Source organism: Acipenser ruthenus, chromosome 9 (assembly GCF_902713425.1).
Source record: "Acipenser ruthenus chromosome 9, fAciRut3.2 maternal haplotype, whole genome shotgun sequence".
Lineage (NCBI taxonomy): Eukaryota > Metazoa > Chordata > Actinopteri > Acipenseriformes > Acipenseridae > Acipenser > Acipenser ruthenus.
The window spans coordinates 7800018-7816800 of NC_081197.1; the positions used below are offsets into that span (position 1 = coordinate 7800018).

The 16783-nt window shown below is 39.0% G+C and overlaps 2 protein-coding genes across 2 annotated transcripts; both read right to left on the minus strand.

The window, feature by feature from the left end:
• Positions 1–3964: 3964 nt before the first annotated feature.
• On the minus strand, positions 3965–4948 carry LOC131738005 (olfactory receptor 52K1-like). Its single transcript, XM_059030567.1, has one exon. The coding sequence runs from the start codon at positions 4943–4945 to the stop codon at positions 3965–3967; it is 981 nt and encodes a 326-aa protein (XP_058886550.1). The 5' UTR covers positions 4946–4948.
• Positions 4949–13967: 9019 nt separating this feature from the next.
• Positions 13968–14948, minus strand: LOC131738006 (olfactory receptor 52E4-like). The gene has a single exon (XM_059030568.1). The coding sequence runs from the start codon at positions 14946–14948 to the stop codon at positions 13968–13970; it is 981 nt and encodes a 326-aa protein (XP_058886551.1).
• Positions 14949–16783: the final 1835 nt, after the last annotated feature.

Below are 16783 nucleotides of genomic sequence, written 5' to 3' on the forward strand. Positions count from 1 at the left end.
TTGATTTTGTAACACATTGTTGTTTACATGTTGACTGAACCCTAATCCTAACCCTAACCCTAATCCTAACCTGAGCAGCACAGTATACTGACTTGCAATTTGAGCTGTGTTATTAAATCAAGATACAGTACCTTTGGGCTGTGCATGGCTGAGCTCTGTTTGGATTGCTTCAGAGCCAGCAGGCCCCTGATACAACAGGCAGCTTGCTGCTAATACATATAGTGTAACAGATGATTTAGGGGTGAAACAAACACAATCTTGGCTCTTTAACAGCAATTCATTTACATAAAATAATACAACAATTAGGAGTTTACCTAAGAGAAACAATAATTAACATGTTTATATACATTTATTAAATCAGAAAAAATAAAACAAACTAAACACCAACCCTAACTCTCACCTTAATCTTAATGCACAATGAATCCATATCATAACCCTAATCTTAACACAGCTTTGGACTATGCTTGGTTGACCTCTGTTCTGACCAATTATCAATGGAGGTTTTTCATCCATCAGAATTTATTCTACTTGGATTCCCTGTTTTTTTTATTTTTTTAATGGGAAACATTTTCATTGTATTCATTGCTTTATTATATACATAGCAAATGAAGGAGAGCCTACAATCTCCAATGTACCTTTCCATTTCCATTTTAGCTTTAGTTGACATTGGCTTTGTCACCAGATTTTTACCAATGGAAACCACCATCGTGTTGGCCATGGCAATAGATCGGTATGCAGAGATATGTAATCTTTTGCATTACTCAGAAATAATAATAAAAAAATGAGTGGCCATAATATTAGTTGATGTTCTGAAAGCTACTTTAGCAGTTATGATAAAAAAAATAAATAATAAAAAACCCTTTCTTTCTAATAGATGGGCATTTTGGAGAATCAGTATAATTAAACACTGTTATTGTGACCACATGTCTGTGGTACAATTGGCTTGGGCAGACACAACCCTTAACAGCATAGTGGGGTTGTAGTTTTTGCCATAGTAGGATTTGATCTACTCTGCATGGCTCTTTCCTATGTTAGAATTATTAGGGCTGTGTTTATAGAAATTTTTATAGTAATTTATAGAATAGGTAAATCCCTTTCTTACGATGTCTATATTTTAGTTGTTCTGCTATTTTTAAGAAAACATTTAACATGAAACATGTTGGGCTACCACTACTTGTGAGACAGCTTTCTCATGAAAACCTTTTTGCATGTATTTTCTAAAAGGTTTTGTAATTTGTATGGGGAGTGTCCTCTTATGTATTGCAGTTTGATTTAATAAACATAAACATAGATATAATTCAGGTCACAAAGTGTTATTGTATTTTCATTTGATTCAGGCCCCAGCCTAATAAAATAGTGTAGCAATCTTCACAAAGATGCCACCTACCGGGTCAGTAAATAAACGAAGGCATGTAGCTCAAGGAAATTAGCTCTTATTTGGCAGCAATCCCCAGCCTTACATTCTGACGAGAGGCTCTGGGAAAGACCCTGCCCCTTTAGAGCAATGTTGCTAACTGGATACAGCAACACAAAGGCAAGGTAGAAGATTACTGAGTACAGCAAACTGAAAGATCGGTCACAGTGACTACACACACACACACACACACACACACGCACATGCACATGCACACACATACACACACACACTTGTACACGCACACACACACACACACACACACATGCACGCACACACACACACACACGCACACGCGCGCACATACACACACACACGCACATGCACATACACACACGCACGCACACACACACACGCGCACATACACACACACACACACTTGTACACGCGCGCACACACACACACGCACGCACGCACACACACACACACACACGCACGCACGCACGCACACACACACACACACACGCACACACACACACACAACTGTCGGGCTTGCGCCCCCAGCCCCCCCCGGAATGTCCTAAAGAGAGTGCACAGTCTGACTCGCCACAATATATTAGCCTTTATATTATATATTGTTATGCTTGTAGAAGGGAGCAATATGTGCCTAATATGTCAACATTGGAGACTGCAGAATATTCATTGACAAGCCTTTGGAGAAAATAAGGCCACTGTGTTATCGTATAAATTCATTAAACTGTATCATGAGCACTACAGGTCATTAAGTTAGTTTTGTATTGGTTTTGTTTTTGTTTTTTCTCCACATCCTGTCATAACATGGGACAGATTGAATCAAATGTCCTCACCTATTTGTTTTATTTTTCATACCAAGCAATTGGTGGCATTGTGAATTTTTTGGGGTGTGTGTCATTTTAACATAATTTTCAAGCGTTGTAAGTATTATGTAATGCAGGTCCTTTTTAAAGACAGTGTCAAAGTAGCTCTTATATAGCTCATTTGAAGATTCGGGTTTTAAAACAAAAACAGCTGTTACATCATACCAAAGTACACCAAAAACAACTATAGACTAGTCTAATATTGTTTTTCAATATGTTCACATAGTTTGCCATGTATACCTTTTCTTAGGTACTGTATTGTATCCAGCTCTTTTAACCAGCACGCTGTATTATCCAGCACTGTTCTGGTCCCATGTGATGCTGGGTTAGACAGGTTTTATTATATGCTTTTCGATGCTGCGCATTCTGCAATTTTTACACATGCTAATGCTCATGCTTATGCTCTGTTGTTCAGTGACTGCAAGTATCATGTTTGACAATTTGTGAGCTTTTTTGGACAATCAGTGGAATGTTTCTGTGATTTGGGGCACTGTAGTGGGTCTGTTGCTTATGTTGCACACATCTGTGGACTCGAGCTGCACGCATGATCTGCCATGGCCCTCAGGTGGGGGTTTCTATGGGCATGTTGTTCAATGCACTTTAACATTTTGAAACTTAAAGTTTTTTTTTTATATATACAAATAGCTCCTCTTCAGAAGGAGGGTTTCAGTGTGTTCATTTTGAGTGTGAGAAGGACAGAGAAGGGATAAAGCCTACTTCACATTTCAGAACCCCTCAATCAATAAAAAGAGACTAAGTACTGGGTTTGTGGACTAATGTTTGTGTATTTATCCGTGAAGTATATTGGGGATTTGTTATAGTACAAATGAACAGTTTTACAAATGTGCAGACATTTTGCGCTGGCTTCATTAAGTCATTTGCACTTTATTGAGAAACATAGCACATTTACATTATTGTTTTTGTAAATACTGAACAGAAACTGTGATATTGGTTTCATACATTGCTTTCATACATATATTTGTTAATAAATCAGTTTAGTAATCTGATACTTTAATAAAAATTGACAAAGCTCAAACATCAGCAGTGTTGTTTTTTTCTTCAAAACTATGAGGTCTGTACTGTAAAAGCTAAAACTAAGTTCTACCCTAAGAAAAATAGAAAAGAAAAAAAAAGACAAAATAGAAACTGTAAAAGGTTAAAATGCTAAAAGGTTATATTATTGTGTCTTCAGTTTATGTTTCCTCTGTAGTATCAGAGCCAAAAAAGAACCGTGTTTATGATCAAGACACAGGTTTCAGGGGGTTTATTTGTTTTGTTTTTTTGGTGGTGGTGTGGTCTCTGGGGGACAGAAACAAGACTTTACAAATTCAAACATCAATGTCTTTAAGAAGTAACCGCTCTTTGTTGGCTCACACTGTTTAAGCCAATCTTCAGACTAGGTATTGTAGTACTGAGCACCAGTGACACTACACAGGTTATACACTTTGTGCAATTGTGCAGCTCTTTCATTAAGGTGTGATTCAGTCTCCAGTCACATGCGCTGTGCAGAGCCTGCGTCTGTCTGTGGGTGGGAGGTGGCAATAGGTACACCTGCTTCACTTGTACTCGCATGATGGTGCTCCAGCACAGTATTTGCACATTCAATTTCTTGTTCAGGGTGACTCACACATACCAAAAACCAGGTTCTTTTTTGTTTTCTGGGTCTTATACACATTGGTTAAAACAATAGTAGTTCCCCTTTTCCTTTAATGTATTACCTTGTTATACTTGCTACCTTAATGTTTTCTGGGTCTATTTTCTTTCCTTTAACCATTTTCAAAATGTGTTCCCTTATCTCTTTTGTCCTGACACCATAAATAATTGGATTGAAACAACATGGAAAAAGGAGGTATAATATACTTATTAGAATATGAACATCGGGGGACATGGAGTTCCTGATTCTATATGCAAGATATGAACACAAAGATAAGAGATATGTCACAAGAATGACAATCAAATGAGTGCCGCAGGTATGGACTGCTTTTTGACGTGCTTTTCCTGATGCAGATTTAAGCACTGCACAGAAAATGTTAATATATGAATAGCAGATGCACAAAAGGTCGATACCTGGTATACAGAAAATAGTCAGTAGTCCCATTATGCTGTTCTTGGTTGTCTCCCCACAAGCCAAACCAACTAGTGCCATGTGCTCACAATAGAAATGCTCAATAACATTTGAAAAACAGAATGAAAGAGTACTAGCAAGGATGACAATGGCAGAAATGAATAATCCACTTCTTATCAGGAATGCAACAGATAGCTTACAGAAAGTAGAACTATTAATGTAATCATTATAGCGCAATGGGTTACATATGGCAACATAACGATCCAAAGCCATCATCATAAGTATGGTTGATTCAAAGGTGCTTATCAAATGGACAAAAAACATTTGGACAAGACAACCGCACAGAGAAATTCCATTTAGGTTCAATACAAGGTTAAGGAACATATTTGGGACAAATGTTATTGGTGCACTTAGATCCACAATTGCAATGGCAAAGATTAAAAAGTACATGGGGGAATGTAAACTTGTTTGTGTTTTGATTACAAAAATTATTACAGAGTTACCAACTACAGCCACTAGAAACATGAGAAAGAAAGGAATGAAAAGATAAGGCTTGTATTCAGAAAATCCTGGAAATCCAATAAAAATGAAGTCAGTGTAAGAATGGTTTCCTACTGGTTTTTCTTGCATTGTGATTCCAGTGCTGTTGGCTTTAAACATGCCAGATACCTGTAAAACAAAATAACATTATTGCTTCATATCTATCTATCTATCTAGCTATCTCTCTAGCTATCTATATAATGTTGCCTGTATATATATATATATATATATATATATATATATATATATATATATATATATATATATATACAATTAAACAACATGTTTATCTTTTAGAAAGCCAGAAACCTTATTTTAGCAAAACACTACCACATTTAACAATGTAAGGTAGAAAGTCTGATATTTCTTTTCTTTTTAAATATATCCCAGAGCTGCCACCATTGTGAACGGATTTCCAGCACAGGGTTAGTCGGGTTATTTAGGAGAACTGATTCTGGAACCCTACCAGTCGAATGTAATTTGAAGGTATAGGGACATATTTCAAGCATTTACTCCAGTTTATAAATAACTATTTTTTATAAGGAAAAAAAAACACAAAACAAAAAAAAACTCCTGCACATTTTACAAACTAATAAAACAAAAGGTCTTCATTTGTTTCTTATTTTGTAACATTAACTTTTCCCCATATTTATACTTACCATGCTTTAATGTGGTTTACCATCCATTGCACCTCCCATTACCATACGTCTCTGTAATTTACTACACTTGCTTGACCTTGTCCTCTACTACAGTTGTAATTGTACCATGGTATACTGCCCCATGGCTATAATAGTTAGTATAATGTGCAAACCAGTAGCTGTTTTTATTTATTGAATTTAAATTTCATTTTACTACATGTTTTTTTATGTATTGCCCACATTACATAAATAGCTTACATAGCATTCCAATCAATTTATAATATTATAAATATTATTACATTTTTGTTTCAGCAACTAACACACATAATATCATTAATAATACTCACACTATTTAAAAAGGAATCCAATTCTTCACTCTCCAGTTTGACTACACTGTTATCCGACGCTTGACAATAACTCCTTTAAATCCCTTTCCTATTCCCCAGAGGTGTGGCTTTCTGTTGATTAATTCTGCTTCTTAATTGGAGTTCAGATGCCCATTGCTTAATTTAACCCTTAACTACATGTTATGAGATCAGAATTTTTAAAATACTGTATCTTTTTTGTTTTGTACCTGTTTCCATAAATAACACTCTAAACCTTGCGCTGTTGATCCAATGGACACTTTCCACACGCTGAGCAATAGCAGCCAAGTCATACTTTATGTTACACTGTGGGAGCACAAGGGGAAATGCAGTGCTTCTTGTGGGCCCTTCGTCTTGTACAGCTGTCTTTCTAATGAAATTAGTCAGTCTCACCTCCCGTTGAAGTGAATTCAACATTTGCAATATATCGTGTATCAAGACAAATTCCAATCCAGCTCACTGTCAAATGTACTTTGTTCATGATTCAATTAATTTAGAAAGATTTTGGGAGTTCTGTTATTTATGTTTTTTTTTTTTTTTAAATTAAGCATCTCCGATTGTAACAAGTCAGAGTGTACACTAACCCACACCTATGTTGGTTGTGGATCCCTTTCCTAACACCACCAATGCAGCACTTGCAGCAGTATTTCTTCTAGTCAAAACCCATTCTGTTCTCCTATACTTAAACCTAGGTTGGCAGCATGTCTCAGGTGGAGCACCTGGTTCTCAAATCATTTACACAAAACACAGAAATGAACAAAATACAAATGAAACTAGAGACACTGAGGGCTGCACGCACTGTAGCAGGAAGTGGAGAGAGAGGCTGCAGTGTCCAGAGGGGAGGAGGAGAGATGCTGCGTGGTGGTACCGGTGGAGAGTCGAATAGATGAGGCACTAGGAAGATGACCCGGACCTGCGTCCATTGATACAGTGGCTGGAGGACCAGCAGAGGCTCCCGTGGGAGAAAGTAGCTTGGCACTCCACTGCCACCCGAGGGCTGTGGTCGCAGTGGTCTGGACTGGCCTTGAAAGATGGAGTCAATGGAAGGAGCCAGCGACAGGGGAGGTTAGGTGGCAGCTGCGACCCCTGCAAGGCTAGAAAGGACCCCTGGGCCGGTCGTGCGGCCCCTTCAGCAGTACCAGGTCAACGGACCCATGGAGAGGGTTGCCATGGATGTCTTGGGCCCCTTTCCATGCTCAGAGAAGGGGAACCGGTTCGTCTTGGTGACCCTCGACTGTTTCACTAAGTGGCCGGAGGCATACTATTTGCCATACTAGGAGGCGGAGATGGTCGCTAAAAGCACTGCTGGAGGGGTTCTTCAGCCGGTTCGGGATCCTCCAGGAGCTCCATGCAGACCAGGGGCGCAACTTCGAATCCCGGGTCTTTGTGGAGATGTGCCAGTGCCTGGGGATTAAGAAGACCAGGACCATCCCACTCCACCCACAGAGTGGTGGAATGTTTTAACTGCATGCTGGCCGTGCAGCTGGCTGTGACCACCGCCAACCACCAAAGGGACTGGGACACCCACCAGCCTCTGGTGATCCTGGCCTGTCACTCTGCTGTGGAGCACTCGACTGCATGCACTCCAGCCCCGCTCATGCAGGGACGTGAGCTCCACACACCCGCCAAAATGGTTTTCAGCCACCCCCAAGATACCCCCCCCCCGTGTATCCCAGGGTCCTGAGTATGCCAGGAGGCTGCAAGACTGGCTTCACCCGGGACCAGCTGCAGGCTGCTGGGGTCAGGCAGAAGCAGTACTATGACCTCCAGACTCAAGGGCGCAAGCTTAACACTGGGGAGCTGGTCTGGGTCTACAGCCCCAGGAGGAAGAGGGGTCATTGCCCCAAGTTGGACAGCCACTGTCTCAGGCCTTGTCAGGTCCTGGAGTGGATTGAGGAGGTTGTATATTGGGTGCAGATGCCACGGAGAGGGCTCAAGGTGGCCCTGCACCGGGACCAGCTGGCTCCTTACCTGGGAGGGGATCCAATTGGATCCCCTCCCAGGTAAGGAGCCATTGACGATTCCCTCCTGCCCCATCCTGGTTCGCCTGTTCCTGATAGCCCCTTGCCTGAGGCCTCTGCGCCACTGGGCTCTGGCCATCTGTCCCCTGTGGCTGGGGACCCACACAAGGGGGAAGACCACGCCCGCAACGACGCCATTGACCACCGGGTCGTTTTTGAGACTTTGTCCTTCCCTCTGGGACGAGGGATTAAGGGGGAGGCTATGTAAGGACCCAGGCGATGGCATCCTGCTGGACTCTGTGTTTGTCATGTCTTGTTTCGTGTTGCATGTATTGTACAGGAACGGGGCACGCCATTAGCATTAAGGTAGTTAGTGTGTGTGTGTATGCGTGTGTGTGCCCGTATGTTGGGCGGAACCCTCCCCCGAGGCTATAAGTAGGGGAGGGGGCAAGCTGTGAGCAGGAGAAGGTGCACAGACTTGAGAGCGAGTGGTTGTGCATGCCTGTGAGGGACAGAGTAATAGGCTAAAAAGTGATGAAGAAAGTCTGGAGTGTGCAGTAAAGACAGAAGACAGAGAGAGTGGAGAGAGCAGGAACAACAGAGAGAGAAAGTGAGAGTGTGTAGAAGAAAGAAGATAACAGTGAGTGACAGAGTGTGAGATGATGACAGAGAGAGTGAGGGATTTAGTTATTTTATTATTTTTGGCGTGAACCCTGGCCCAAACAGGGATTCACTGTTATTTTATTTAGTTCTATTAATAAAAATGGCAAATTTGGAATCCCATTTGGTCTCCCCGAGTCCTGTTTCACTCGTAGATGCGACGAGATCGTCTGCGACAATATTTTAGTACAGTAGATACAAAGCAAGTAAAAAGTCCTTTCTGCTGGTTTGACGTCATCTAATTCGATGCTGGATTTTTCTTCCTTGAGGAGACTTTGTGCGATGGGGAATAAATGTACGCATCTGTATAGTAGAAGACCAACTTTAGGTAATTGGTCCAGCTGTGGCCGCTAGCAATCCATCAGGGCAGTGTGTGCGTGTCCAAAAGCTGGAACTTAGAACGTGTTGTTAATCAGCTCTGCTGTGACTATAGAGCAACGGGTCATTAGCTGTAGCTAGTATATTAGGTCCCCTGCCATTGAACATTATTTGCAAAGCATAACTGCTACATCTTCAGTAAAATCCACGGCTAACTCATCCCTTTAAACATTTTGATTTTTTTTTTTTTTCAGACATACTGTACATGTTGTTTAAAATTCTCTTGCAATTTCAAATAGCCAGCAGTAAACTGTATGAGCCTTTTAATTTATAATTGTCCTCTGAGATTAATAATCCTTTAAACCTCAATTACTTTTAGCAGCTTCATGTCATCCACCATAAAAAAGAAAAAAAAAACACAAACTACACATCAAATATTTTTTTTTTTTTTTTTTTTTTTGCTTCAAACCAATTACTTACAAAAGATCATGCAGGTAGCACCTTAACAGAATTAAACACACCTCATAAACTATTTGTAAAGTTTGACTATAATGCGACACTTCTAGATGGAAATTAGAGATTCAATTCCAATTTGATGGTTTGCATCAGGTTTACCATTTGTGTTAATAAAACTTGCTCTGCATCATAGGGCCCAGAAGGCTTTTAGCCATAGATTTCTTCAATACATACAGTCGCTGAAAGAGGCCGCAAGCTTGCTTTCAGCTGCTCAGATACTGGTGTCTCAGAAGTATTACAGTAAGTGATTCACGGGGGAGGGGGAGGGGGAGGGGGAGGGGGAGGGGGAGGGCGCTATCTGTTTGTATGCACTTAGTCTCTGCAAATCTCTAAACAGATACAAAAACCTGACTCCCCACTTTTCACCTGGGTCTATGAATGACTAATCCAGGTGCTGGCTATTATAAGTGATCTGAATGTAATGAAAGGGACTATACGTGACAATAATATAATGATGCTTTAATATAAAGATATGCATATCTTAAATATTATTTTGATTTTGTAACACATTGTTGTTTACATGTTGACTGAACCCTAATCCTAACCCTAACCCTAATCCTAACCTGAGCAGCACAGTATACTGACTTGCAATTTGAGCTGTGTTATTAAATCAAGATACAGTACCTTTGGGCTGTGCATGGCTGAGCTCTGTTTGGATTGCTTCAGAGCCAGCAGGCCCCTGATACAACAGGCAGCTTGCTGCTAATACATATAGTGTAACAGATGATTTAGGGGTGAAACAAACACAATCTTGGCCCTTTAACAGCAATTCATTTACATAAAATAATACAACAATTAGGAGTTTACCTAAGAGAAGCAATAATTAACATGTTTATATACATTTATTAAATCAGAAAAAATAAAACAAACTAAACACCAACCCTAACTCTCACCTTAATCTTAATGCACAATGAATCCATATCATAACCCTAATCTTAACACAGCTTTGGACTATGCTTGGTTGACCTCTGTTCTGACCAATTATCAATGGAGGTTTTTCATCCATCAGAATTTATTCTACTTGGATTCCTTGTTTTTTTTTTTTTTAATGGGAAACATTTTCATTGTATTCATTGCTTTATTATATACATAGCAAATGAAGGAGAGCCTACAATCTCCAATGTACCTTTCCATTTCCATTTTAGCTTTAGTTGACATTGGCTTTGTCACCACATTTTTACCAATGGAAACCACCATCATGTTGGCCATGGCAATAGATCGGTATGCAGAGATATGTAATCTTTTGCATTATTCAGAAATAATAATAAAAAAATGAGTGGCCATAATATTATTAGTTGGTGTTCTGAAAGCTACTTTAGCAGCCATGATAAAAAAAATAAAATAAAATAAAGAACCCTTTCTTTCTAATAGATTGGCATTTTGGAGAATCAATATAATTAAACACTGTTATTGTGAACACATGGCTGTGGTACAATTGGCTTGGGCAGACACAACCCTTAACAGCATAGTGGGGTTGTAGTTTTTGCCATAGTAGGATTTCATCTACTCTGCATGTCTCTTTCCTATGTTAGAATTATTAGGGCTGTGTTAAATATTGCCTCTGGCGTTGCCAGGAGAAAGGCATTTCATACATGCACCACACATGTCATTGTCATGATGTTTTTTTTTTTTTATATTTCTGGTTCGACTTCCTTCATAATTTATACAATAGGTAAATCCCTTTCTTACGATGTCTATATTTTAGTTGTTCTGCTATTTTTAAGAAAACATTTAACATGAAACATGTTGGGCTACCACTACTTGTGAGACAGCTTTCTCATGAAAACCTTTTTGCATGTATTTTCTAAAAGGTTTTGTAATTTGTATGGTGAGTGTCCTCTTATGTATTGCAGTTTGATTTAATAAACATAAACATAGATATAATTCAGGTCACAAAGTGTTATTGTATTTTCTGATTGAATCTACCTCAAGGGATACTGTGTGTATAACAGTGCCATACACTTTCATTTGATTCAGGCCCCAGCCTAATAAAATAGTGTAGCAATCTTCACAAAGATGTCACCTACCGGGTCAGTAAATAAACCAAGGCACGTAGCTCAAGGAAATTAGCTCTTATTTGGCAGCAATCCCCAGCCTTACATTCTGACGAGAGGCTCTGGGAAAGACCCTGCCCCTTTAGAGCAATGTTGCTAACTGGATACAGCAACACAAAAGCAAGATAGAAGATTACTGAGTACAGCGAACTGAAGGATCGGTCACAGTGACTACACACACACACACGCACACGCACACACACACGCACACGCACATGCACACACATACACACACACACACTTGTACACGCACACACACAAACACGCACACGCGCGCACATACACACACACACGCACATGCACATACACACACGCACGCACGCACACACGCGCGCACATACACACACACACACTTGTACACGCGCGCGCACACACACACACACACACGCGCGCAAACACACACACGCACGCACACACACACACACGCACACACACACGCACGCACGCACGCACGCACACACACACACGCACGCACGCACGCACGCACGCACACACACACACACACACACACACACGCACACACACACACACAACTGTCGGGCCTGCGCCTCCCCCGGAAAGTCCTAAAGAGAGTGCACAGTCTGACTCGCCACAGTATATTAGCCTTTATATTATATATTGTTATGCTTATAGAAGGGAACAATATGTGCCTAATATGTCAACATTGGAGACTGCAGAATATTTATTGACAAGCCTTTGGAGAAAATAAGGCCACTGTGTTATCGTATAAATTCATTAAACTGTATCATGAGCACTACAGGTCATTAAGTTAGTTTTGTATTGGTTTTGTTTTTGTTTTTTCTCCACATCCTGTCATAACATGGGACAGATTGAATCAAATGTCCTCACCTATTTGTTTTATTTTTCATACCAAGCAATTGGTGGCATTGTGAATTTTTTGGGGTGTGTGTCATTTTAACATAATTTTCAAGCGTTGTAAGATCCAGCATTATGTAATGCAGGTCCTTTTTAAAGACAGTGTCAAAGTAGCTCTTATATAGCTCATTTGAAGATTCGGGTTTTAAAACAAAAACAGCTGTTACATCATACCAAAGTACACAAAAAACAACTATAGACTAGTCTCATATTGTTTTTCAATATGGTCACATAGTTTGCCATTTATACCTTTTCTTAGGTACTGTATTGTATCCAGCTCTTTTAACCAGCACGCTGTATTATCCAGCACTGTTCTGGTCCCATGTGATGCTGGGTTAGACAGGTTTTATTATATGCTCTTCAATGCTGCGCATTCTGCAATTTTTACACATGCTAATGCTCATGCTTATGCTCTGTTGTTCAGTGACTGCAAGTATCATGTTTGACAATTTGTGGGCTTTTTTGGACAATCAGTGGAATGTTTCTGTGATTTGGGGCACTGTAGTGGGTCTGTTGCTTATGTTGCACACATCTGTGGACTCGAGCTGCACGCTTGATCTGCCATGGCCCTCAGGTGGGGGTTTCTATGGGCATGTTGTTCAATGCACTTTAACTTTTTGAAACTTAAAGTTTTTTTTTTATATATACAAATAGCTCCTCTTCAGAAGGAGGGTTTCAGTGTGTTCATTTTGAGTGTGAGAAGGACAGAGAAGGGATAAAGCCTACTTCACATTTCAGAACCACTCAATCAATAAAAAGAGAATGAATACTGGGTTTGTGGACTAATGTTTGTGTATTTATCCGTGAAGTATATTGGGGATTTGTTATAGTACAAATGAACAGTTTTACAAATGTGCAGACATTTTGCGCTGGCTTCATTAAGTCATTTTCACTTTATTGAGAAACATAGCACATTTACATTATTGTTTTTGTAAATACTGAACAGAAACTGTGATATTGGTTTCATACATTGCTTTTGTACATATATTTGTTAATAAATCAGTTTAGTAATCTGATACTTTAATAAAAATTGACAACGCTCAAACATCAGCAGTGTTGTTTTTTTCTTCAAAACTATGAGGTCTGTACTGTAAAAGCTAAAACTAAGTTCTGCCCTAAGAAAAATAGAAAAGAAAAAAAAGACAAAATAGAAACTGTAAAAAGGTTAAAATGCTAAAAGGTTATATTATTGTGTCTTCAGTTTATGTTTCCACTGTAGTATCAGAGCCAAAAAAGAACCGTGTTTATGATCAAGACACAGGTTTCAGGGGGTTTATTTGTTTTGTTTTTGTTGGTGGTGGTGTGGTCTCTGGGGGACAGAAAACGGACTTTACAAATTCAAACATCAATGTCTTTAAGAAGTAACCGCTCTTTGTTGGCTCACACTGTTTAAGCCAATCTTCAGACTAGGTATTGTAGTACTGAGCACCAGTGACACTACACAGGTTATACACTTTGTGCAATTGTGCAGCTCTTTCATTAAGGTGTGATTCAGTCTCCAGTCACATTCGCTGTGCAGAGCCTGCGTCTGTCTGTGGGTGGGAGGTGGCAATAGGTACACCTGCTTCACTTGTACTCGCATGATGGTGCTCCAGCACAGTATTTGCACATTCAATTTCTTGTTCAGGGTGACTCACACATACCAGAAACCAGGTTCTTTTTTGTTTTCTGGGTCTTATACACATTGGTTAAAACAATAGTAGTTCCCCTTTTCCTTTAATGTATTACCTTGTTATACTTGCTACCTTAATGTTTTCTGGGTGTATTTTCTTTCCTTTAACCATTTTCAAAATGTGTTCCCTTATCTCTTTTGTCCTGACACCATAAATAATTGGATTGAAACAACATGGAAAAAGGAGGTATAATAAACTTATTAGAATATGAACATCGGGGGACATGGAGTTCCTGATTCTATATGCAAGATATGAACACAAAGCTAAGAGATACGACACAAGAATGACAATCAAATGAGTGCCGCAGGTATGGACAGCTTTTTGACGTGCTTTTCCTGATGCAGATTTAAGCACTGCACAGAAAATGTTAATATATGAATAGCAGATGCACAAAAGGTCGATACCTGGTATACAGAAAATAGTCAGTAGTCCCATTATGCTGTTCTTGGCTGTTTCCCCACAAGCCAAACCAACTAGTGCCATGTGATCACAATAGAAATGCACAATAACATTTGAAAAACAGAATGAAAGAGTACTAGCAAGGATGATAATGAGAGAAACGAGTAATCCATTTCTTATCAGGAATGCAACAGATAGCTTATAGAAAGTAGAACTATTCATGTAATCATTATAGCGCAATGGGTTACAGATGGCAACATAACGATCCAAAGCCATCACCAGAAGTATGGTTGATTCAAAGGAGCTTATCAAATGGACAAAAAACATTTGGACAAGACAACCACCCAGAGAAATTCCATTTAGGTTCAATACAAGGTTAAGGAACATATTCGGGACAAATGTTATTGGTAAACTTAGATCCATAATTGCTATGGCAAAGATTAAAAAGTACATGGGCGAATGTAAACTTGTTTGTGTTTTTATTACAAAAATTATTACAGAGTTACCAACTACAGCCACTAGAAACATGAGAAAGAAAGGAATGTAAATATAAGGTTTGTATTCAGAAAATCCTGGAAATCCAATAAAAATGAAGTCAGTGTAAGAATGGTTTCCTACTGGTTTTTCTTGCATTGTGATTCCAGTGCTGTTGGCTTTAAACATGCCAGATACCTGTAAAACAAAATAACATTATTGCTTCATATCTATCTATCTATCTAGCTTTCTATCTAGCTATCTATATAATGTTTCCTGTATATATAAAATTAAAAAACCTGTTTCTTTTTTACAAAGCCAAACACCTTATTTTAGCAAAACACTACCACATTTAATAATGTAAGGTAGAAAGTCTGATATTTCTTTTCTTTTTAAATATATCCCAGAGCTGCCACCATTGTGAATGGATTTCCAGCACAGGGTTAGTCGGATTATTTAGGAGAACTGATTCTGGAACCCTACCAGTCGAATGTAATTTGAAGGTATAGGGACATATTTCAAGCATTTACTCCAGTCTATAAATAACTATTTTTTATAAGGAAAAAAAAAAAAGAAAAAAACTCCTGCACATTTTACAAACTAATAAAACAAAAGGTCTTTATTTGTTTCTTATTTTGTAACATTAACTTTTCCCCATATTTATACTTACCATGCTTTAATGTGGTTTACCATCCATTGCACCTCCCATTACCATACGTCTCTGTAATTTACTACACTTGCTTGACCTTGTCCTCTACTACAGTTGTAATTGTACCATGGTATACTGCCCCATGGCTATAATAGTTAGTATCATGTGCAAACCTGTTTTTATTTATTGAATTTAAATTTCATTTTACTACATGTTTTTTATGTATTGCCCACATTACATAAATAGCTTACATAGCGTTCCAATCCATTTATAATATTATAAATATTATTACATTTTTGTTTCAGCAGCTAACACACATAATATCATTAATAATACTCACACTATTTAAAAAGGAATCCCTTCTTCACTCTCCAGTTTGACTACACTGTTATCCGACGCTTGACAATAACTCCTTTAAATCCCTTTCCTATTCCCCAGAGGTGTGGCTTTCTGTTGATTAATTCTGCTTCTTAATTGGAGTTCAGATGCCCATTGCTTAATATAACCCTTAACTACATGTTATGAGATCAGAATTTTGAAAATACTGTATCTTTTTTGTTTTGTACCTGTTTCCATAAATAACACTCTAAACCTTGTGCTGTTGATCCAATGGACACTTTCCACACGCTGAGCAATAGCAGTCAAGTCATACTTTATGTTACACTGTGGGAGCACAAGGGGCAATACAGTGCTTCTTGTGGGCCCTTTGTCTTGTACAGTTGTCTTTCTAATGAAATTAGTCAGTCTCACCTCCCGTTGAAGTGAATTCAAAATCTGCAATATATCGTGTATCAAGACAAATTCCAATCCTGCATAGGTCTGTAACAGCTCACTGTCAAATGTACTTTGTTCATGATTCAATTAATTTAGAAAGATTTTGGGAGTTCTGTTATTTATGTTTTTTTTTTATTATTATTATTTAAACATCTCCTATTGTAACAAGTCAGAATGTGCACTAACCCAGACCTGTGTTGGTTGTGGATCCCTTTCCTAACACCATCAATGCAGCAATGCAGCACTTGCAGCAGTATTTCTTCTAGTCTAAACCCATTCCGCTCTCCTATACTTAAACCATGGCTGGCAGCATGTCTCAGGTGGAGCACCTGGCTCTCAAATCATTTACACAAAACACAGAAATGAACAAAATACAAATTAAATTACATAAGAATTTCTAATAGTTTCTAATAGTTTTTTTTCAAATATAGCAAAAAGCTTTTTAAATGTGGTACTGTCACAAAGACGGCCAGAGTGGGTTGCGTCAGACCAGAAAGGAATTCAAACACAGACGGTTGTTGTGATGAGCTGAGTGCAATGGTGGCACTCAGCGTTTATTAACAAATAAAAG

Coding starts and splice junctions, on each gene's coding strand:
- LOC131738005 (XM_059030567.1), bottom strand. CDS start 4,945: ATGCAAGAAAAACCAGTAGGAAACCATTCTTACACTGACTTCATTTTT.
- LOC131738006 (XM_059030568.1), bottom strand. CDS start 14,948: ATGCAAGAAAAACCAGTAGGAAACCATTCTTACACTGACTTCATTTTT.